This window comes from Oncorhynchus mykiss, chromosome 21 (assembly GCF_013265735.2).
Source record: "Oncorhynchus mykiss isolate Arlee chromosome 21, USDA_OmykA_1.1, whole genome shotgun sequence".
Lineage (NCBI taxonomy): Eukaryota > Metazoa > Chordata > Actinopteri > Salmoniformes > Salmonidae > Oncorhynchus > Oncorhynchus mykiss.
Genome location: NC_048585.1, coordinates 57,464,890 through 57,488,889, shown reverse-complemented (window position 1 = coordinate 57,488,889; position 24,000 = coordinate 57,464,890). Strand labels below are relative to the sequence as shown.

At 51.9% G+C, this 24,000-nt stretch overlaps 1 protein-coding gene across 1 annotated transcript in view; it reads left to right on the top strand.

Annotated features, from left to right (window-relative positions):
- The window catches only part of zmp:0000000660 (arf-GAP with Rho-GAP domain, ANK repeat and PH domain-containing protein 2-like), a 257,277-nt gene that overhangs the window by 47,895 nt on the left and 185,382 nt on the right, over nt 1-24,000 (top strand). Inside the window, exons 8-9 of the mRNA XM_036958269.1 lie at nt 180-300; nt 15,068-15,246. Of these exons, the coding sequence (XP_036814164.1) occupies nt 180-300; nt 15,068-15,246 (300 nt within the window). The remainder of the gene's footprint in view (nt 1-179; nt 301-15,067; nt 15,247-24,000) is intronic.

The following is a 24,000-nucleotide window of genomic DNA, read 5'->3' as shown; positions in this document are numbered from 1 at the left end:
GACAGAGAGAGAGAGAGTGAGAGTGTGAGAGCGTGTGTGAGAGAGAGAGAGAGAGAGACAGAGAGAGAGTGAGAGAGAGAGAGAGAGAGAGAGAGTGTGTGTGTGTGTGTGATGTGGGTGCACCTTAACGTCTCACTATGCTCCTTCTGAAGCCTCTTTGTCTCTGTGTCTTCCTACAGGAGATGTACTCTAAAGGCCTGATCCCGTGCAGTGTGATGAAGCAGGTGCGAGGGCAGGGGGACAACCGCTTCGAAGTGGTCACCTCCCTCAGGATCTTTGTGTTTCGGCTGGAGAGGGAAGGTAAACAGGAGCGCACCTTACACCTCGGCCCTTACACCTCGCTCCTTACACCTCGGCACTTACACCTCACTCCTTACACCTCGGCCCTTACACCTCGGCCCTTACACCTCGGCCCTTACACCTCGGCCCTTACACCTCGGCCCTTACACCTCGGCCCTTACACCTCGGCCCTTACACCTCGGCACTTACACCTCGGCCCTTACACCTCGGCCCTTACACCTCGGCCCTTACACCTCGGCCCTTACACCTCGGCCCTTACACCTCGACCCTTACACCTCGGCACTTACACCTCGGCCCTTACACCTCGGCCCTTACACCTCGGCACTTACACCTCGACCCTTACACCTCGACCCTTACACCTCGGCCCTTACACCTCGGCCCTTACACCTCGGCCCTTACACCTCGACCCTTACACCTCGGCCCTTACACCTCGGCCCTTACACCTCGACCCTTACACCTCGGCCCTTACACCTCGGCCCTTACACCTCGGCCCTTACACCTCGACCCTTACACCTCGGCCCTTACACCTCGGCACTTACACCTCGGCCCTTACACCTCGACACTTACACCTCGACCCTTACACCTCGGCCCTTACACCTCGGCCCTTACACCTCGACCCTTACACCTCGGCCCTTACACCTCGGCACTTACACCTCGGCCCTTACACCTCGACACTTACACCTCGGCCCTTACACCTCGACCCTTACACCTCGGCCCTTACACCTCGGCACTTACACCTCGGCCCTTACACCTCGGCACTTACACCTCGGCCTTACACCTCGGCCCTTACACCTCGGCACTTACACCTCGGCCCTTACACCTCGACCCTTACACCTCGGCCCTTACACCTCGGCACTTACACCTCGGCCCTTACACACTATCTTCCCTCTACAGTCTCATAACCCTCCCTCCCTCCCTCCCTCCCTCCCTCCCTCCCTCTATCTTCCCTCTATAGTCTCCTCTATCTTCCCTCTAAAAAGTGTCCCCTATCTTCCCTCTCCTTCCCTCTATAGTATCCTCTATCTTCCCTCTTTAGTCTCCTCTCCTCTCCCTCTATCTTCCCTCCGAAAAGTATCCTCTATCTTCCCTCTATAGTCTCCTCTCCTTCCCTCTATAGTCTCCTCTATCTTCCCTCTATAGTCTCCTCTCCCTCTATCTTCCTTCTAAAAAGTCTCCTCTATCTTCCCTCTCCGTAACTTTATAGTCTCCTCTCCCTCTATCTTCCCTCTATAGTCTCCTCTCCTTCCCTCTATAGTCTCCTCTATCTTCCCTCTATAGTCTCCTCTCCTCTCCCTCTATCTTCCCTCTAAAAAGTATCCTCTATCTTCCCTCTATAGTCTCCTCTCCCTCTATCTTCCTTCTAAAAAGTCTCCTCTATCTTCCCTCTCCTTCCCTCTATAGTATCCTCTATCTTCCCTCTATAGTCTCCTCTCCTCTCCCTCTATCTTCCCTCTAAAAAGTATCCTCTATCTTCCCTCTATAGTCTCCTCTCCCTCTATCTTCCTTCTAAAAAGTATCCTCTATCTTCCCTCTCCTTAACTCTATAGTCTCCTCTCCCTCTATCTTCCCTCTATAGTCTCCTCTATCTTCCCTCTATAGTCTCCTCTCCTCTCCCTCTATAGTCTCCTCTATCTTCCCTCTATAGTCTATATCTTCCCTCTGTAGTCTCCTCTATCTTTCCTCTATAGTCTCCTCTATCTTACCTCTATAGTATCCTCTATAGTCTCCTCTCCCTCTATCTTCCCTCTCCTTCCCTCTAAAGACTCCTCTATCTTCCCTCTATAATCTCCTCTCCCCTCCCTCTATCTTCCCTCTATAGTCTCCTCTTTCTTCCCTCTATAGTATCGTCAATGTTCCCTCTTTTGTCTCCTCTCCTCTCCCCTCCATCTCTTTCCCACTGTAGTCTCCTCTATCTTCCCTCTATAGTCTCCTCTATCTTCCCTCTATAGTCTCCTCTATCTTCCCTTTATAGTATCCTCTTTCTTCCCTCTATAGTCTCCTCTATCTTCCCTCTATAGTCTCCTGTATCTTCCCTCTATAGTCTCCTCTCCCTCTAACTTCCCTCTATAGTCTCCTCTATCTTCCCTCTATAGTTTATATCTTCCCTCTATAGTCTCCTCTATCTTCCCTCTATAGTCTCCTCTATAGTAACCTCTCCTCTCCATCTCGTCTCCTCTCCCTCTATAGTCTCCTCTTTCTTCCCTCTATAGTCTCCTCTATCTTCCCTCTATAGTCTCCTCTCCCTCTAGTCTCCTCTCCCTCTATAGTCTCCTCTCCCTCTATAGTCTCCTCTCCCTCTATAGTCTCCTCTCCCTCTAGTCTCCTCTCCCTCTATAGTCTCCTCTCCCTCTATAGTCTCCTCTATCTTCCCTCTATAGTCTCTATCTTCCCTCTATAGTCTCCTCTATAGTATCCTCTCCCTCTAGTCTCCTCTCCCTCTATAGTCTCCTCTTTCTTCCCTCTATAGTCTCCTCTATCTTCCCTCTATAGTCTCCTCTCCCTCTAGTCTCCTCTCCCTCTAGTCTCCTCTCCCTCTATAGTCTCCTCTCCTTCTAGTCTCCTCTCCCTCTATAGTCTCCTCTCCCTCTAGTCTCCTCTCCCTCTATAGTCTCCTCTACCTCTAGTCTCCTCTCCCTCTATAGTCTCCTCTCCCTCTAGTCTCCTCTCCCTCTATAATCTCCTCTCCCTCTAGTGTCCTCTCCCTCTATAGTCTCCTCTCCCTCTAGTCTCCTCTCCCTCTATAGTCTCCTCTCCCTTTATAGTCTCCTCTCACTCTATAGTCTCCTCTCCCTCTATCTTCCCACTATAGTCTCCTCTATCTTCCCTCTATATTCTCCTGTATCTTCCCTCTATAGTCTCCTCTCTCCTCCATCTCCTCCCCACTATAGTCTCCTCTATCTTCCCTCTTGGGTCTCCTCTCCCTCTATAGTCTCCTCTCCCTCTATCTTCCCTCTATAGCCTCCTCTCCCTCTTTCTTCCCACTATAGTCTCCTCTATCTTCCCTCTATAGTCTCCTCTCCCCTCCATCTCCTTCCCACTATAGTCTCTTCTATCTTCCCACTATAGTCTTCTCTAGCTTCCCTCTATAGTCTCCTCTATCTTCCCTCTATAGTCTCCTCTATCTTCCCTCTATAGTCTCCTCTATCTTCCCTCTATAGTCTCCTCTATTTTCCCTCTATAGTCTCCTCTATCTTCCCTCTATAGTCTCCTCTATTTTCCCTCTGTAGTCTCCTCTATCTTCCCTCTATGGTCTCCTCTTTCTTCCCTCTATAGTCTCCTCTATTTCCCTCTATAGTCTCCTCTCCCTCTATCTTCCCTCTATAGTCTGCTCTAGCTTCTCTCTATCGTCTCCTCTCCTCTCCCCTCCCTCTCTTTCTCTCTATACTCTCCCTATAGAAGATAAAACATCCCCACCGGAGCTGTTTGTCAAGCGTATGCATTACAACTGTTTGTACTTTCACTAATCTCTCTCTTTCACTAATCTCTCTCTTTCACTAATCTCTCTTCCACTAATCTCTCTCTTTCACTAATCTCTCTCTTTCACTAATCTCTCTTTCACTAATCTCTCTCTTTCACTAATCTCTCTCTTTCACTAATCTCTCTCTTTCACTAATCTCTCTTTCACTAATCTCTCTCTTTCACTAGTCTCTCTCTTTCACTAATCTCTCTCTTTCACTAATCTCTCTCTTTCACCAATCTCTCTCTTTCACTAATCTCTATTTCACTAATCTCTCTTTCACTAATCTCTCTCTTTCACTAATCTCTCTTTCACTAATCTCTCTCTTTCACTAATCTCTCTTTCACTAATCTCTCTTTCACTAATCTCTCTTCACTAATCTCTCTCTTTCACTAATCTCTCTTTCACTAATCTCTCTTTCACTAATCTCTCTCTTTCACTAATCTCTCTCTTTCACTAATCTCTCTTTCACTAATCTCTCTCTTTCACTAATCTCTCTCTTTCACTAATCTCTCTTTCACTAATATCTCTTTCACTAATCTCTCTCTTTCACTAATCTCTCTCTTTCACTAATCTCTCTTTCACTAATCTCTCTCTTTCACTAATCTCTCTCTTTCACTAATCTCTCTCTTTCACTAATCTCTCTCTTTCACTAATCTCTCTCTTTCACTAATCTCTCTTTCACTAATCTCTCTCTTTCACTAATCTCTCTCTTTCACTAATCTCTCTTTTTCACTAATCTCTCTTTCACTAATCTCTCTTTCACTAATCTCTCTCTTTCACTAATCTCTCTCTCACTAATCTCTCTCTTTCACTAATCTCTCTCTTTCACTATTCTCTCTCTTTCACTAATCTCTCTCTTTCACTATTCTCTCTCTTTCACTAATCTCTCTCTTTCACTAATCTCTCTTTTTCTCATCTCTCATCTCTCTCTCATCTCTCTCTTTTTCTCATCTCACCTCTCATCTCTCTCTTTCACTAATCTCTCTCTTTCTCTCATCACTCTCTTTTTCTCATCTCATTTCATCTCTCATCTCTTCCACTTTCCCTTGCTCCCTCTACATTTATATCGCTTACATTCTCACGTTCTCCCTCTGCATGCCTCTCTCGTTCCTTCTCTCTCTTCCGCCACCCCTCTCTCACCCTCTTCATTTTCAAACAGAATAGTGGAGAACTTCCTCTATGTAAACATCTCAGGCAATTAGGTTGGTTTGTGTCTGTTCTAATGAGGGGAAACGGAGACGTTTTCACTCCTAACCTACCCCCCCAGCGGAGACTGGCATGGTTTGATGTTGAGCAGTGGAGACTGACTGGGTTTGGGGAAAGTCACAGACAGAGAGACAGACAGAGAGACAGACAGAAAGAGAGACAGACAGACAGACAGACAGACAGAATACAAGGAAGTTGGAAAGAGAAGGCCAGAAACAAAGATATAGTCAGACATGCAGAGGGAGAGAGAGAGGAGATGGAGGGCAGATTAATAATTTAAGGACAAAGAGGGAGAGAGTGCTCCGCTAGCTGTTATCGCTGGACTGCAGGGGTACATTACTGTTTCCCCCATATGTACCTCAGCTGGAGAAAGAGGGGGAGAGAAAGCTTGGAGGGAGAGAAAGAGGGAGAGAAAGAGGAGGAGAGAAAGGGTGGGAGAGAAAGAGGGCGGGAGAGAAAGAGGGGGAGAGAAAGAGGGAGGGAGAGAAAGAGGGAGGGAGAGAAAGAGGGAGAGAGAAAGAGGGAGGGAGAGAAAGAGGGGGAGAGAAAGAGGGGGAGAGAAAGAGGGAGGGAGAGAAAGAGGGGGAGAGAAAGAGGGAGGGAGAGAAAGAGGGAGGGAGAGAAAGAGGGGGAGAGAAAGAGGGAGGGAGAGAAAGAGGGGGATAGAAAGAGGGAGGGAGAGAAAGAGGGGGAGAGAAAGAGGGAGGGGGAGAAAGATGGAGGGAGAGAAAGAGGTGGAGAGAAAGAGGGAGGGAGAGAAAGAGGGAGGGAGAGAAAGAGGGAGGGAGAGAAAGAGGGGGAGAGAAAGAGGGAGGGAGAGAAAGTGGGAGGGAGAGAAATAGGGGGAGAGGAAGAGGGAGGGAGAGAAAGAGGGGGAGAGAAAGAGGGGGAGAGAGAAAGAGGGAGGGAGAGAAAGAGGCCGCCCAAAGACACAGAAGAGACACGTACTGGCAGGCGTATAAATAACTCACCAGGAGGCAGGAGAGGGAAGCGCACATGGTCAGAGGGGTTGTCTCATACAAACTGTCGGCCAGCTGATGCACACCGACACGGAGGGGTTTGTGGAAGTCAAGTGTGGGAGAGAGTTAGTTGTGCATTTTGTGTTCCTGCGTACCTTTTTCTGCAGCATGGCGTATATAGAGAACAGAGAGGACAGTTAGACCACAACCTCACCCAACTTCATCCCACCACAGCCTCTTCACATTGTGGACAGCTCCTCTCCTCTCCACCTCCCGCTCTTCACATGTACAGAGCAGAGAGAAAACAAACTGCCACAGAGAGCAACAACATCCTTGATGAGAGAGAGAGAGAGAGAGAGAGAGAGAGAGAGAGAGAGATGAAATACAACACAGAGATACTCACTCACTGGCTGTGTACTATGGATAACCCTCTCAATCTTATAAGAGAGGCGAGGTACAGTCCAGAGGTTAACAGGATGGAGTGGTACAGTCCAGAGGTTAACAGGATGGATTGGTACAGTCCAGAGGTTAACGGGGTGAGTGGTACAGTCCAGAGGTTAACAGGATGGATTGGTACAGTCCAGAGGTTAACGGGGTGAGTGGTACAGTCCAGAGGTTAACAGGATGGAGTGGTACAGTCCAGAGGTTAACGGGGTGAGTGGTACAGTCCAGAGGTTAACAGGATGGAGTGGTACAGTCCAGAGGTTATCATGATGGAGTGGTACAGTCCAGAGGTTAACAGGGTGGAGTGGTACAGTCCAGAGGTTAACGGGATGGAGTGGTACAGTCCAGAGGTTAACGGGGTGGAGTGGTACAGTCCAGAGGTTAACAGGATGGAGTGGTACAGTCCAGAGGTTAACGGGGTGAGTGGTACAGTCCAGAGGTTAACAGGGTGGAGTGGTAATGTCCAGAGGTTAACAGGGTGAGTGGTACAGTCCAGAGGTTAACAGGGTGGAGTGGTAATGTCCAGAGGTTAACAGGGTGAGTGGTACAGTCCAGAGGTTAACAGGGTGGAGTGGTACAGTCCAGAGGTTAACGGGATGGAGTGGTACAGTCCAGAGGTTAACGGGGTGAGTGGTACAGTCCAGAGGTTAACAGGATGGAGTGGTACAGTCCAGAGGTTAACAGGATGGAGTGGTACAGTCCAGAGGTTAACGGGGTGAGTGGTACAGTCCAGAGGTTAACAGGGTGGAGTGGTACAGTCCAGAGGTTAACGGGGTGAGTGGTACAGTCCAGAGGTTAACAGGGTGGAGTGGTACAGTCCAGAGGTTAACGGGATGGAGTGGTACAGTCCAGAGGTTAACGGGGTGAGTGGTACAGTCCAGAGGTTAACAGGGTGGAGTGGTAATGTCCAGAGGTTAACAGGGTGAGTGGTACAGTCCAGAGGTTAACAGGATGGAGTGGTACAGTCCAGAGGTTAACGGGGTGGAGTGGTACAGTCCAGAGGTTAACAGGGTGGAGTGGTACAGTCCAGATGTTAACAGGGTGGAGTGGTACAGTCCAGAGATTAACAGAGTGGAGTGGTACAGTCCAGAGGTTAACAGGGTCGAGTGGTACAGTCCAGAGGTTAACGGGATGGAGTGGTACAGTCCAGAGGTTAACGGGGTGGAGTGGTACAGTCCAGAGGTCAACAGGGTGGAGTGGTACAGTCCAGAGGTTAACGGGGTGGAGTGGTACAGTCCAGAGGTTAACGGGGTGGAGTGGTACAGTCCAGAGGTTAACGGGGTGGAGTGGTACAGTCCAGAGGTTAACGGGGTGGAGTGGTACAGTCCAGAGGTCAACGGGGTGGAGTGGTACAGTCCAGAGGTTAACGGGGTGGAGTGGTACAGTCCAGAGGTTAACGGGTGGAGTGGTACAGTCCAGAGGTTAACAGGGTGGAGTGGTACAGTCCAGAGGTTAACGGGGTGGAGTGGTACAGTCCAGAGGTTAACGGGTGGAGTGGTACAGTCCAGAGGTTAACGGGGTGGAGTGGTACAGTCCAGAGGTTAACAGGGAGGAGGAGTGTGTGATCTTGAAGCTTCGGAACACGACTAGAGCAGACATCTGGGCCACGTTCAGTTGTTAAACGTTGCAGATGGAAATGCTTCGACTAGAGCAGACATCTGGGCCACGTTCAGTTGTTAAACGTTGCAGATGGAAATGCTTCGACTAGAGCAGACATCTGGGCCACGTTCAGTTGTTAAACGTTGCAGATGGAAATGCTTCGACTAGAGCAGACATCTGGGCCACGTTCAGTTGTTAAACGTTGCAGATGGAAATGCTTCGACTAGAGCAGACATCTGGGCCACGTTCAGTTGTTAAACGTTGCAGATGGAAATGCTTCGACTAGAGCAGACATCTGGGCCACGTTCAGTTGTTAAACGTTGCAGATGGAAATGCTTCGACTAGAGCAGACATCTGGGCCACGTTCAGTTGTTAAACGTTGCAGATGGAAATGTTTCGACTAGAGCAGACATCTGGGCCACGTTCAGTTGTTAAACGTTGCAGATGGAAATGCTTCAAATAGAGCAGACATCTGGGCCACGTTCAGTTGTTAAACGTTGCAGATGGAAATGCTTCGACTAGAGCAGACATCTGGGCCACGTTCAGTTGTTAAACGTTGCAGATGGAAATGCTTCGACTAGAGCAGACATCTGGGCCACGTTCAGTTGTTAAACGTTGCAGATGGAAATGCTTCGACTAGAGCAGACATCTGGGCCACGTTCAGTTGTTAAACGTTGCAGATGGAAATGCGTCGACTAGAGCAGACATCTGGGCCACGTTCAGTTGTTAAACGTTGCAGATGGAAATGCCACGACTAGAGCAGACATCTGGGCCACGTTCAGTTGTTAAACGTTGCAGATGGAAATGCTTCGACTAGAGCAGACATCTGGGCCACGTTCAGTTGTTAAACGTTGCAGATGGAAATGCCACGACTAGAGCAGACATCAGGGCCACGTTCAGTTGTTAAACGTTGCAGATGGAAATGCTTCGACTAGAGCAGACATCTGGGCCACGTTCAGTTGTTAAACGTTGCAGATGGAAATGCTTCGACTAGAACAGACATAGAAGGTTTCTTTCTACAGCACGTATTTCAATCTGAACGTTCCAAAACCGTTGTGTCCCTAAGAACGCGTTTCTCTCTGTTCTTACAGCTGTTGGCCAAGAATTTCTTCATATCTAGAATTCATTCCCATTCTCTCTCACACGTTGATTATCAATACTTTCTACCCTAACCCTTCCTTCTACTCTTCATCTCCAACTTTCCACCTGATCCTGTCACTGTCGTCTCTCTTCTTCCTGATCCTGTCTCTCTTCTACCTGACCCTGTCCCTGTTGTCTCTCTTCTTCCTGATCCTGTCTCTCTTCTACCTGACCCTGTCCCTGTCGTATCTCTTCTACCTGATCATGTCCCTGTCGTCTCTCTTCTACCTGATCCTGTCCCTGTCGTCTCTCTTCTAACTGATCCTGTCCCTGTTGTCTCTCTTCTACCTGATCCTGTCCCTGTCGTCTCTCTTCTACCTGATCTGTCCCTGTCGTCCCTCTTCTACTTGATCCTGTCCTTGTCATCTCTCTTCTGCCTGATCCTGTCCCTGTCGTCTCTCTTCCACCTGATCCTGTCTCTCTTCTAACTGATCCTGTCCCTGTTGTCTCTCTTCTACCTGATCCTGTCCCTGTTGTCTCTCTTCTACCTGATCCTGTCCCTGTCGTCTCTCTTCTACCTGATCCTGTCCCTGTTGTCTCTCTTCTACCTGATCCTGTCCCTGTCGTCTCTCTTCTACCTGATCCTGTCCCTGTCGTCTCTCTTCTACCTGATCCTGTCCCTGTCGTCTCTCTTCTACCTGATCCTGTCCCTGTCGTCTCTCTTCCTCCTGATCCTGTCTTTCTTCTACCTGATACTGTCCCTTTTGTCTCTCTTCTGCCTGATCCTGTCCCTGTCGTCTCTCTTCCACCTGATCCTGTCTCTCTTCTAACTGATCCTGTCCCTGTTGTCTCTCTTCTACCTGATCCTGTCCCTGTTGTCTCTCTTCTACCTGATCCTGTCCCTGTCGTCTCTCTTCTACCTGATCCTGTCCCTGTTGTCTCTCTTCTACCTGATCCTGTCCCTGTCGTCTCTCTTCTACCTGATCCTGTCCCTGTCGTCTCTCTTCTACCTGATCCTGTCCCTGTCGTCTCTCTTCTACCTGATCCTGTCCCTGTCGTCTCTCTTCCTCCTGATCCTGTCTTTCTTCTACCTGATACTGTCCCTTTTGTCTCTCTTCTACATGATCCTGTCCCTGTTGTCTCTCTTCTACCTGATCATGTCCCTGTTGTCTCTCTTCTATCTGATCCTGTCTCTCTTCTACCTGATTCTGTCCCTGTCGTCTCTCTTCTTCCTGATCCTGTCCCTGTCGTCTCTCTTCCACCTGATCATGTCTCTCTTCTACCTGATCCTGTCCCTTTCGTCTCCCTTTTTCCTGATCCTGTCCCTGTCGTCCCTCTTCTGTGATCCTGTCCCTGTCGTCTCTCTTCTTCCTGATCCTGTCCCTTTCGTCTCTCTTTTTCCTGATCCTGTCCCTGTCATCTCTCTTCTACCTGATCTTGTCCCTGTCGTCTCTCTTCTTTCTGATCCTGTCCCTGTCGTCTCTCTTCTACCTGATCCTGTCCCTGTCGTCTCTCTTCTACCTGATCCTGTCCCTGTCGTCTCTCTTCCTCCTGATCCTGTCTTTCTTCTACCTGATACTGTCCCTTTTGTCTCTCTTCTACATGATCCTGTCCCTGTTGTCTCTCTTCTACCTGATCCTGTCCCTGTCGTCTCTCTTCTACCTGATCTGTCCCTGTCGTCTCTCTTCTACTTGATCCTGTCCCTGTCATCTCTCTTCTGCATGATCCTGTCCCTGTCGTCTCTCTTCCACCTGATCCTGTCTCTCTTCTAACTGATCCTGTCCCTGTCGTCTCTCTTCTGTGATCCTGTCCCTGTCGTCTCTCTTCTTCCTGATCCTGTCCCTTTCGTCTCTCTTTTTCCTGATCCTGTCCCTGTCATCTCTCTTCTACCTGATCCTGTCCCTGTCGTCTCTCTTCTTCCTGATCCTGTCCCTGTCGTCTCTCTTCTACCTGATCCTGTCCCTGTCGTCTCTCTTCTACCTGATCCTGTCCCTGTCGTCTCTCTTCCTCCTGATCCTGTCTTTCTTCTACCTGATACTGTCCCTTTTGTCTCTCTTCTACATGATCCTGTCCTTGTTGTCTCTCTTCTACCTGATCCTGTCCCTGTCGTCTCTCTTCTACCTGATCTGTCCCTGTCGTCTCTCTTCTACTTGATCCTGTCCCTGTCATCTCTCTTCTGCCTGATCCTGTCCCTGTCGTCTCTCTTCCACCTGATCCTGTCTCTCTTCTAACTGATCCTGTCCCTGTTGTCTCTCTTCTACCTGATCCTGTCCCTGTTGTCTCTCTTCTAACTGATCCTGTCCCTGTTGTCTCTCTTCTACCTGTTCCTGTCCCTGTTGTCTCTCTTCTACCTGATCCTGTCCCTGTTGTCTCTCTTCTACCTGATCCTGTCCCTGTTGTCTCTCTTCTACCTGATCCTGTCCCTGTCGTCTCTCTTCTACCTGATCCTGTCCCTGTCGTCTCTCTTCTACCTGATCCTGTCCCTGTCGTCTCTCTTCTACCTGATCCTGTCCCTGTCGTCTCTCTTCCTCCTGATCCTGTCTTTCTTCTACCTGATACTGTCCCTTTTGTCTCTCTTCTACATGATCCTGTCCCTGTTGTCTCTCTTCTACCTGATCATGTCCCTGTTGTCTCTCTTCTACCTGATCCTGTCTCTCTTCTACCTGATTCTGTCCCTGTCGTCTCTCTTCTTCCTGATCCTGTCCCTGTCGTCTCTCTTCCACCTGATCATGTCTCTCTTCTACCTGATCCTGTCCCTTTCGTCTCCCTTTTTCCTGATCCTGTCCCTGTCGTCTCTCTTCTGTGATCCTGTCCCTGTCGTCTCTCTTCTTCCTGATCCTGTCCCTTTCGTCTCTCTTTTTCCTGATCCTGTCCCTGTCATCTCTCTTCTACCTGATCCTGTCCCTGTCGTCTCTCTTCTTCCTGATCCTGTCCCTTTCGTCTCTCTTCTTCCTGATCCTGTCCCTTTCGTCTCTCTTTTTCCTGATCCTGTCCATGTCGTCTCTCTTCTACCTGATCATGTCCCCGTCGTCTCTCTTCTACCTGATCCTGTCCCTGTCATCTCTCTTCTACCTGATCCTGTCCCTGTCGTCTCTCTTCCGCCTGATCCTGTCCCTGTCATCTCTATTCTACCTGATTCTGTCCCTCTCGTGTCTCTTCTACCTGATCCTGTCTCTCTGCCACCTGATCCTGTCCCTGCCGTCTCTCTTCTACCTGATCCTGTCCCTGTTGTCTCTCTTCTACCTGATCCTGTCCCTGTTGTCTCTCTTCTACCTGATCCTGTCCCTGTTGTCTCTCTTCTACCTGATCCTGTCCCTGTCGTCTTACTTCTACCTGATCCTGTCTCTCTTCTACATGATCCTGTCCCTGTCGTCTCTCTCTACATGATCCTGTCTCTCTTCTACCTGATCCTGTCCCTGTTGTCTCTCTTCTACCTGATCCTGTCCCTGTCGTCCCTCTAATAACTGATCCTGTTCCTGTCATCTCTCTTCTACCTGATCATGTCCCTGTCGTCTCTCTTCTACCTGATCCTGTCCCTGTCGTCTCTCTTCTACCTGATCCTGTCCCTGTCGTCTCTCTTCTACCTAATCCTGTCCCTGTTGTCTCTCTTCTACCTGATCCTGTCCCTGTCGTCTCTCTTCTACCTGATCCTGTCCCTGTTGTCTCTCTTCTACCTGATCCTGTCTCTCTTCTACCTGACCCTGTCCCTGTCGTATCTCTTCCACCTGATCCTGTCTCTCTTCTACCTGATCCTGTCCCTGTCGTCTCTCTTCTACCTGATCCTGTCCCTGTTGTCTCTCTTCTACCTGATCCTGTCCCTGTCGTCCCTCTAATAACTGATCCTGTTCCTGTCATCTCTCTTCTACCTGATCATGTCCCTGTCGTCTCTCTTCTACCTGATCCTGTCCCTGTCGTCTCTCTTCTACCTGATCCTGTCCCTGTCGTCTCTCTTCTACCTAATCCTGTCCCTGTTGTCTCTCTTCTACCTGATCCTGTCCCTGTCGTCTCTCTTCTACCTGATCCTGTCCCTGTTGTCTCTCTTCTACCTGATCCTGTCTCTCTTCTACCTGACCCTGTCCCTGTCGTATCTCTTCCACCTGATCCTGTCTCTCTTCTACCTGATCCTGTCCCTGTCGTCTCTCTTTTTCCTGATCCTGTCCCTGTCGTCTCTCTTCTACCTGATTCTGTCCCTGTCGTCCCTCTTCTACCTGATCCTGTCCCTGTCGTCCCTCTTCTACCTGATCCTGTCCCTGTTGTCTTTCCCTTTATCCACCCCCCCCTCCCTCCCTCCTTCCCTCCATCCTTTCATCTCTCCCTCATCCCCCTCTGTATTCCTCTCTCTCTTCTCTCCTCCCTCACCTCTTTCTATCTCTCCCTCCCTCTCTACATCCCTCCCTCTCTACATCTCTCCCCCTCCTCCCTTTCCTTCGCCCATCCCCTCTTCTCTTCCCCTCTCCCTCCCTCTCTGTCTCTCCCTCTCTCCCTTCCTCTCTCTCTCTCTCTGTCTCCCTCTTTCATCCCCCTCCCTTGGAGTGATGAGGCAGGGCAGATAGAGGAGAGGACGGAAGGAAGGTCCTAAATAAATGAACAGGAAAATAAGAGTGTTTTCCAGACAGACAGGTAATAGGACTACAAAATCAGGGAGGAACAGTACAGACTGGTGATGTGAAGAGCTGTGAAATATTAAAGGCTTTATGGTTTATTAATCCAGGCTCTTTGAGAATTCATAAGGTAGCGGATGGTTTGGCCGAGCCAGGTTGGGCTGGGGTTGTGTAGATGGGTTGGGTGTTGGGCTGGGCAGGAAGGGGTCAGGAGGTTTGAGTTGGGTGTTGGCTGGGCAGGAAGGGGTCAGGAGGTTTGAGCTGGGTGTTGGGCTGGGCAGGAAGGGGTCAGGAGGTTTGAGCTGGGTGTTGGGCTGGGTAGGAAGCGGTCAGGAGGTTTGAGCTGGGTGTTGAGCTGGGTGTTGGGCTGGGCTGGAAGGGGTCAGGAGGTTTGAGCTGGGTGGTGGGCTGGGCAGGAAGGGGTCAGGAGGTTTGAGCTGGGTGTTGGCTGGGCAGGAAGGGGTCAGGAGGTTTGAGCTGGGTGTTGGGCTGGGCAGGAAGGGGTCAGGAGGTTTGAGCTGGGTGGTGGGCTGGGTAGGAAGGGGTCAGGAGGTTTGAGCTGGGTGGTGGGCTGGCCCTTGCACACAACTACTAGTTAGGTATGAACACTCCCAGACGATCAGACTGATTTCAAAAGGAGGCTCAGGTAAATGCACGATACAAAATATATGTGGAGTTATTTCCATGAAATAAACACACACACAGTGGTTTATTAGACATGCTGTGATGATTTAAAAAATACAATTAAAATGTCCACATGCAGGCTTTAAAGGTCTTTGAGTTAGTTAGTTTGGCTGCACAGGGGGTCTGTTTTGTGAGTTGGTAGTGTTTTCTGAAGAACCACAACAGAAACGTTGCTGGTAGGAACTATGGAAATTTGTCTCAGCTGTTGTCTCAGCACCCCAAGTGATGTACTGTTTCTTAGGTTCTTCGTTTGGAATAAAGTTAATAGCCCTTTCTCTCCCTCCTCTCTTTTTTCTCTCGTTCCTCTCTTTCCTCCTCTCTTCTGTCCCTCGTGTGCTCTCTATCAGAGCAGTTGCCAGGTGTTGTGGACATGCACAAGCCTAGGTGTGTGTGAGTGTGTAGTTCTCCCAAAGCCCCTTTAAATATGCCACGAGAGAGGCAGAGAGAGAGGGAGAGGCAGTGAGAGAGAGAGAGAGAGAGAGAGAGAGAGAGAGGCAGAGAGAGAGAGAGAGAGAGAGAGAGGCAGAGAGAGAGAGCGAGAGAAAGAGAGAGAGGCAGAGAGAGAGAGGCAGAGAGAGAATCATTTCAATAGAGGTGTACTAACTAACATGGTACTAACTGTATTTTCTATCTCACCACCTGTGGGGGTTTCTTTCAGTGGAATCAGGTATAAAAAAAAATACATATTGTGCATATTATTCTAATATGTTGTTCTTCCTCTCCCACCCACACAGGGGAGCGTCAGGAGTGGATGGAGGCTCTTCAAACGGCCATACGCTCCCCTGCCTCCATTTCCCAGAAGCCCCAGAAGTGTGGCACCAACAAACATGGCAGCATAGAGCTGAGAGGGTACAAAGGCAAAGTGTACGTCTCCCTGACGGGAACCAGATTCAAACTGTGCAAATCAGAACAGGTACTTTTCGGCTTCTCATCCCACTGGGACGTCTGTCTTTATTGTGTTTTATTTTCCCACACTGCAGGCGTTACAGTATTTATCCTAGGTTGCATATTGCAACATGTCATTTGAAGAATAGGAGAGCTTTTGCTTCCTGTGTCGCTGGGTACCATATTCCTTGTCCCGGAAATGTTTGGCACAATCTGTCTTTGAACCCTGGACGTCGGTGTGTTTGAACCCTGGTTCTTGGTGTGTTTGAACCCTGGTTCTTGGTGTGTTTGAACCCTGGTTCTTGGTGTGTTTGAACGCTGGTTCTTGGTGTGTATGTTGGTGTCTTTCTGGTTCATGTCATTAGATGTAAATGGAGCATTTCTAGACCAAACCCAACAAGATACCTCCTTTACTCCACCCGCTCCATGACAGAACACTATGAGATAGATCTAGTGATGCTGTGAAAGAACTCATGCTACCCTCTCTCTTCCATCTCCACCCCGTCCCTCTCTCCCTTCCATCTCCACCCCGTCCCTCTCTCCCTTCCATCTCCACCCCGTCCCTCTCAACCCTTCCATCTCCACCCCGTCCCTCTCAACCCTTCTCCACCTTGTCCCTCTCTCCCTTCCGTCTCCACCTTGTCCCTCTCTCCCTTCCGTCTCCACCTTGTCCCTCTCTCCCTTCCGTCTCCACCTCGTCCCTCTCAACCCTTCTCCACCTTGTCCCTCTCTCCCTTCCGTCTCCACCTTGTCCCTCTCTCCCTTCCGTCTCCACCTTGTCCCTCTCAACCCTTCTCCACCTTGTCCCTCTCTCCCTTCCGTCTCCACCTTGTCCCTCTCTCCCTTCCGTCTCCACCTCGTCCCTCTCAACCCTTCTCCACCTTGTCCCTCTCTCCCGTCCGTCTCCACCTTGTCCCTCTCAACCCTTCTCCACCTCGTCCCTCTCAACCCTTCTCCACCTTGTCCCTCTCTCCCTTCCGTCTCCACCTTGTCCCTCTCTCCCTTCCGTCTCCACCTTGTCCCTCTCAACCCTTCTCCACCTCGTCTCTCTCTCCCTTCCGTCTCCACCTCGTCCCTCTCTCCCTTCCGTCTCCACCTCGTCCCTCTCTCCCTTCCGTCTCCACCTTGTCCCTCTCAACTCTTCTCCACCTTGTCCCTCTCTCCCTTCCGTCTCCACCTTGTCCCTCTCTCCCTTCCGTCTCCACCTTGTCCCTCTCAACCCTTCTCCACCTCGTCTCTCTCTCCCTTCCGTCTCCACCTCGTCCCTCTCTCCCTTCCGTCTCCACCTCGTCCCTCTCTCCCTTCCATCTCCACCCCGTCCCTCTCAACCCTTCTCCACCTTGTCCCTCTCTCCCTTCCGTCTCCACCTTGTCCCTCTCTCCCTTCCGTCTCCACCTCGTCCCTCTCAACCCTTCTCCACCTTGTCCCTCTCTCCCTTCCGTCTCCACCTTGTCCCTCTCTCCCTTCCGTCTCCACCTTGTCCCTCTCAACCCTTCTCCACCTCGTCTCTCTCTCCCTTCCGTCTCCACCTCGTCCCTCTCTCCCGTCTCCACCTCGTCCCTCTCTCCCTTCCGTCTCCACCTCGTCCCTCTCAACCCTTCTCCACCTTGTCCCTCTCTCCCTTCCGTCTCCACCTTGTCCCTCTCTCCCTTCCGTCTCCACCTTGTCCCTCTCAACCCTTCTCCACCTCGTCTCTCTCTCCCTTCCGTCTCCACCTCGTCCCTCTCTCCCTTCCGTCTCCACCTCGTCCCTCTCTCCCTTCCGTCTCCACCCTGCCCCTCTCTCCCTTCCGTCTCCACCTCGTCCCTCTCTCCCTTCCGTCTCCACCTCGTCCCGCTCTCCTTTCCGTCTCCACCTCGTCCCTCTCTCCTTTCCGTTTCCACCTCGTCCCTCTCTCCCTTCCGTCTCCACCTCGTCCCTCTCTCCTTTCCGTCTCCACCTCGTCCCTCTCTCCCTTCCGTCTCCACCTCGTCCCTCTCTCCCTTCCGTCTCCACCTCGTCCCTCTCTCCCTTCCGTCTCCACCTTGTCCCTCTCTCCCTTCCGTCTCCACCCTGCCCCTCTCTCCCTTCCGTCTCCACCTCGTCCCTCTCTCCTTTCCGTCTCCACCTCGTCCCTCTCTCCCTTCCGTCTCCACCTCGTCCCTCTCTCCCTTCCGTCTCCACCTCGTCCCTCTCTCTCTTCCGTCTCCACATCGTCCCTCTCTCCCTTCCGTCTCCACCTCGTCCCTCTCTCCCTTCCGTCTCCACCTCATCCCTCTCTCCCTTCCGTCTCCACCTCGTCCCTCTCTCTCTTCCGTCTCCACATCGTCCCTCTCTCCCTTCCGTCTCCACCTCGTCCCTCTCTCCCTTCCGTCTCCACCTCGTCCCTCTCTCCCTTCCGTCTCCACCTCGTCCCTCTCTCCCTTCCGTCTCCACCTCGTCCCTCTCTCTCTTCCGTCTCCACATCGTCCCTCTCTCCCTTCCGTCTCCACCTCGTCCCTCTCTCCCTTCCGTCTCCACCTCGTCCCTCTCTCCCTTCCGTCTCCACCTCGTCTCTCTATCCCTTCTGTCTCCACCTCGTCTCTCTCTCCCTTCTGTCTCCACCTCGTCTCTCTATCCCTTCCGTCTCCACCTCGTCTCTCTATCCCTTCCGTCTCCACCTCGTCCCTCTCTCTCTTCCGTCTCCACATCGTCCCTCTCTCCCTTCCGTCTCCACCTTGTCCCTTTCTCCCTTCCGTCTCCACCTCGTCCCTCTCTCCCTTCCGTCTCCACCTCGTCTCTCTCTCCCTTCCGTCTCCACCTCGTCCCTCTCTCCCTTCCGTCTCCACCTCGTCTCTCTCTCCCTTCCGTCTCCACCCTGCCCCTCTCTCCCTTCCGTCTCCACCTCGTCCCTCTCTCTCTTCCGTCTCCACCTCGTCCCTCTCTCCCTTCCGTCTCCACCTCGTCCCTCTCTCCCTTCCGTCTCCACCTCGTCCCTCTCTCCCTTCCATCTCCACCTCGTCTCTCTCTCCCTTCCGTCTCCACCTCGTCCCTCTCTCCCTTCCGACTCCACCTCGTCCCTCTCTCCCTTCCGTCTCCACCTCGTCTCTCTCTCCCTTCCGTCTCCACCTCGTCTCTCACTCCCTTCTGTCTCCACCTCGTCTCTCTCTCCCTTCTGTCTCCACCTCGTTTCTCTCTCTCCCTTCCGTCTCCACCTTGTCTCTCTCTCCCTTCCGTCTCCACCTTGTCCCTCTCTCCCTTCCGTCTCCACCTCATCCCTCTCTCCCTTCCGTCTCCACCTCGTCTCTCTCTCCCTTCCGTCTCCACCTCGTCCCTCTCTCCCTTCCTTCTCCACCTCGTCTCTCTCTCCCTTCTGTCTCCACCTCGTCCCTCTCTCCCTTCCGTCTCCACCTCGTCTCTCTCTCCCTTCCGTCTCCACCTCGTCCCTCTCTCCCTTCCGTCTCCACCTCGTCCCTCTCTCCCTTCCATCTCCACCCCGTCCCTCTCAACCCTTCTCCACCTTGTCCCTCTCTCCCTTCCGTCTCCACCTTGTCCCTCTCTCCCTTCCGTCTCCACCTCGTCCCTCTCAACCCTTCTCCACCTTGTCCCTCTCTCCCTTCCGTCTCCACCTTGTCCCTCTCTCCCTTCCGTCTCCACCTTGTCCCTCTCAACCCTTCTCCACCTCGTCTCTCTCTCCCTTCCGTCTCCACCTCGTCCCTCTCTCCCGTCTCCACCTCGTCCCTCTCTCCCTTCCGTCTCCACCTCGTCCCTCTCAACCCTTCTCCACCTTGTCCCTCTCTCCCTTCCGTCTCCACCTTGTCCCTCTCTCCCTTCCGTCTCCACCTTGTCCCTCTCAACCCTTCTCCACCTCGTCTCTCTCTCCCTTCCGTCTCCACCTCGTCCCTCTCTCCCTTCCGTCTCCACCCTGCCCCTCTCTCCCTTCCGTCTCCACCTCGTCCCTCTCTCCCTTCCGTCTCCACCTCGTCCCGCTCTCCTTTCCGTCTCCACCTCGTCCCTCTCTCCTTTCCGTTTCCACCTCGTCCCTCTCTCCCTTCCGTCTCCACCTCGTCCCTCTCTCCTTTCCGTCTCCACCTCGTCCCTCTCTCCCTTCCGTCTCCACCTCGTCCCTCTCTCCCTTCCGTCTCCACCTCGTCCCTCTCTCCCTTCCGTCTCCACCTTGTCCCTCTCTCCCTTCCGTCTCCACCCTGCCCCTCTCTCCCTTCCGTCTCCACCTCGTCCCTCTCTCCTTTCCGTCTCCACCTCGTCCCTCTCTCCCTTCCGTCTCCACCTCGTCCCTCTCTCCCTTCCGTCTCCACCTCGTCCCTCTCTCTCTTCCGTCTCCACATCGTCCCTCTCTCCCTTCCGTCTCCACCTCGTCCCTCTCTCCCTTCCGTCTCCACCTCATCCCTCTCTCCCTTCCGTCTCCACCTCGTCCCTCTCTCCCTTCCGTCTCCACCTCGTCTCTCTATCCCTTCTGTCTCCACCTCGTCTCTCTCTCCCTTCTGTCTCCACCTCGTCTCTCTATCCCTTCCGTCTCTACCTCGTCTCTCTATCCCTTCCGTCTCCACCTCGTCCCTCTCTCTCTTCCGTCTCCACATCGTCCCTCTCTCCCTTCCGTCTCCACCTTGTCCCTCTCTCCCTTCCGTCTCCACCTCGTCCCTCTCTCCCTTCCGTCTCCACCTCGTCTCTCTCTCCCTTCCGTCTCCACCTCGTCCCTCTCTCCCTTCCGTCTCCACCTCGTCTCTCTCTCCCTTCCGTCTCCACCCTGCCCCTCTCTCCCTTCCGTCTCCACCTCGTCCCTCTCTCTCTTCCGTCTCCACCTCGTCCCTCTCTCCCTTCCGTCTCCACCTCGTCCCTCTCTCCCTTCCGTCTCCACCTCGTCCCTCTCTCCCTTCCATCTCCACCTCGTCTCTCTCTCCCTTCCGTCTCCACCTCGTCCCTCTCTCCCTTCCGACTCCACCTCGTCCCTCTCTCCCTTCCGTCTCCACCTCGTCTCTCTCTCCCTTCCGTCTCCACCTCGTCTCTCACTCCCTTCTGTCTCCACCTCGTCTCTCTCTCCCTTCTGTCTCCACCTCGTTTCTCTCTCTCCCTTCCGTCTCCACCTTGTCTCTCTCTCCCTTCCGTCTCCACCTTGTCCCTCTCTCCCTTCCGTCTCCACCTCATCCCTCTCTCCCTTCCGTCTCCACCTCGTCCCTCTCTCCCTTCCGTCTCCACCCTGCCCCTCTCTCCCTTCCGTCTCCACCTCGTCTCTCTCTCCCTTCCGTCTCCACCTCGTCCCTCTCTCCCTTCCTTCTCCACCTCGTCTCTCTCTCCCTTCTGTCTCCACCTCGTCCCTCTCTCCCTTCCGTCTCCACCTCGTCTCTCTCTCCCTTCCGTCTCCACCTCGTCCCTCTCTCCCTTCCGTCTCCACCTCGTCTCTCTCTCCCTTCCGTCTCCACCCTGCCCCTCTCTCCCTTCCGTCTCCACCTCGTCCCTCTCTCTCTTCCGTCTCCACCTCGTCCCTCTCTCCCTTCCGTCTCCACCTCGTCCCTCTCTCCCTTCCGTCTCCACCTCGTCCCTCTCTCCCTTCCATCTCCACCTCGTCTCTCTCTCCCTTCCGTCTCCACCTCGTCCCTCTCTCCCTTCCGACTCCACCTCGTCCCTCTCTCCCTTCCGTCTCCACCTCGTCTCTCTCTCCCTTCCGTCTCCACCTCGTCTCTCACTCCCTTCTGTCTCCACCTCGTCTCTCTCTCCCTTCTGTCTCCACCTCGTTTCTCTCTCTCCCTTCCGTCTCCACCTTGTCTCTCTCTCCCTTCCGTCTCCACCTTGTCCCTCTCTCCCTTCCGTCTCCACCTCATCCCTCTCTCCCTTCCGTCTCCACCTCGTCCCTCTCTCCCTTCCGTCTCCACCCTGCCCCTCTCTCCCTTCCGTCTCCACCTCGTCTCTCTCTCCCTTCCGTCTCCACCTCGTCCCTCTCTCCCTTCCTTCTCCACCTCGTCTCTCTCTCCCTTCTGTCTCCACCTCGTCTCTCTCTCCCTTCCGTCTCCACCTCGTTGGGGGCGGCAGGGTAGCCTAGTGGTTAGAGTGTTGGACTAGTAACCGGAAGGTTGCAAGTTCAAACCCCCGAGCTGACAAGGAATCTGTCGTTCTGCCCCTGAACAGGCAGTTAACCCACTGTTCCTAGGCCATCATTGAAAATAAGAATTTGTTCTTAACTGACTTGCCTAGTTAAATAAAGGTAAAATAAATAAAAAAAGTCCCTCTCTCCCTTCCGTCTCCACCTCGTCTCTCTCTCCCTTCCACCTCGTCTCTCTCTCCCTTCCGTCTCCACCTCGTCTCTCTCTCCCTTCCGTCTCCACCTCGTCTCTCTCTCCTTTCCGTCTCCACCCTGCCCCTCTCTCCCTTCTGTCTCCACCTCGTCTCTCTCTCCCTTCCGTCTCCACCTCGTCCCTCTCTCCCTTCCGTCTCCACCTCATCTCTCTCTCCTTTCCGTCCCCGCCCCTCTCTGCCTTCCGTCTCCACCTCGTCTCTCTCTGCCTTCCCTCTCCACCTCATCTCTCTCTCCTTTCTGTCCCTGCCCCTCTCTCCCTTCCGTCTCCATCCTGCCCCTCTCTCCCTTCCGTCTCCACCTCGTCCCTCTCTCCCTTCCGTCTCCACCTCGTCTCTCTCTCCCTTCCGTCTCCACCTCATCTCTCTCTCCTTTCCGTCCCCACCCCTCTCTCCCTTCCGTCTCCACCTCATCTCCCTCTCCTTTCCGTCCCCGCCCCTCTCTCCCTTCCGTCTCCACCTCATCTCTCTCTCCTTTCCGTCCCCGCCCCTCTCTCCCTTCCGTCTCCACCTCGTCTCTCTCTCCCTTCCGTCTCCACCTCGTCCCTCTCTCTCTTCCGTCTCCACCTCGTCCCTCTCTCCCTTCCGTCTCCACCTCGTCTCTCTCTCCCTTCCGTCTCCACCTTGTCCCTCTCTCCCTTCCGTCTCCACCTCGTCCCTCTCTCCCTTCCGTCTCCACCTCATCTCTCTCTCCTTTCCGTCCCCGCCCCTCTCTCCCTTCCGTCTCCACCTCGTATCTCTCTCCCTTCCGTCTCCACCTTGTCTCTCTCTCCCTTCCGTCTCCACCTCGTCCCTCTCTCCCTTCCGTCTCCACCTCATCTCTCTCTCCTTTCCGTCCCCGCCCCCCTCTACCTTCCGTATCCACCTCGTCCCTCTCTCCCTTCCGTCCTCTCTCATTCCCTTTCTCTCATTATTTACTTCATTAGCGTAAACAAACATCTCTGTCCTATTTCTCTATGGGTATCGCTCTGTGTCAGCATGTTTCCGTGAAGGAGAGAGAGGGAATGTAGGAGGGTGAAAATTGGAATTAATTGTATTTTTCTTTGCTTAAACGGTAAATTCCAAGCGTGGCAAATGCACCAACACAGCGTCAGCTAGTCTGAGAGATAGGGAGAGAGGAACAGGGGGAGAGAGAGAAGGATGAAGGGAGAGAGGGGCGGGGACGGAAAGGAGAGAGGGGCGGGGTGGAGACGGAAGGGAGAGAGAGAAGGATGAAGGGAGAGATGTAGAAAGAGAGGTAGATGATGGAGTGAATGTTTAAGCCTATGGGTGAAAGAGTAAGAAACAGACAGTGGCTTGAGATTGGGAGAGATGCATTTTGGGGTTATGCATCCCGCTAGTGGGACAACATCCGGTGAAACTGGAGGGCGCGCAATTCAAATAAATAATCATACAAATCATGGATATTAAACATTTAGACACATACAAGTGTCTTATATTGGTTAAAAGCTTAAATTCTTGTTAATCTAACTGCACTGTCTGATTTACAGTACCCATTACAGCGAAAAAAACATGCCATGCGATTGTTTGAGGACGGCGCCACACGTTAAAATATTTTTCCACCGGCACAGGTTTCATAAAATCACAAATAGCAATTAAATATTTGCCTACTTTTTGAAGGTCTTCCTCTGATTTGTCATCCAAAGGGTCCCAGCTATAACATGTAGTGTCGTTTTGTTAGATAAAATCGTTCTTTATATCCCAAAAAGTCTGTTTAGTTGGCGCCATCGATTTGAGTAATCCACTCGTTCAACATGCAAAGAAAGGAATCTAAAAAAATCTACCCCTAAACTTTGTTTCAACAAGTCAAAAATACTCCTCAGATACCCTAAAATGTAATTAAACTATAATATTTCTTACGGAAAGAAGTATGTTCAATAGGAAACCGATTTTAGCAGGTGCGTTCTGTCTTCATTGTGCATGCATACACACATTTCCAAGACTGTGTCCCTGTACTAAAACTCATATTTCTTCTTCGTTTTCGAAGTTACAAGCATGAAACCTTGAACAATAGACTGCTGACATCCTGTGGAAGCCATAGGAATTGCATCCTTGGAGCTAGAATTCCGTATGCCCCAAAACTTTCTATTGTAAGAGGATGGTCTCTCAAAACAAATAATATTCTGGTTTGTTTTTCTTTGGATTTTCTGCTACCATATCTATTGTGTCATACTCTCCTACATTATTTTAACATTTCTACAAACTTCAAAGGGTTTTCTTTCCAATGGTACAAATTATATGCATAATCAGGGCCTGAGCAACAGGCAGTTTACTTTGGGCATGTCATTCAGGCGGAAATTGAGGAGAGAAAATGGCCTAGCAAGTTGTAGAAGGAGAGGGTGAGAGTGTATTATGTAACCACGTTCATGTTCACTGGAGTGGAGAACTTCATCTAACATGATGAACGAGCTGTTGAGAACCCCACCTCCTTTCTCATGGATTGTAAACTGTGTGATGGAAGTGTCCTCTAAGGTCATTTTAAGCACTGTGTTTCCCAAGGTAAAGCAGGTCAAAACAG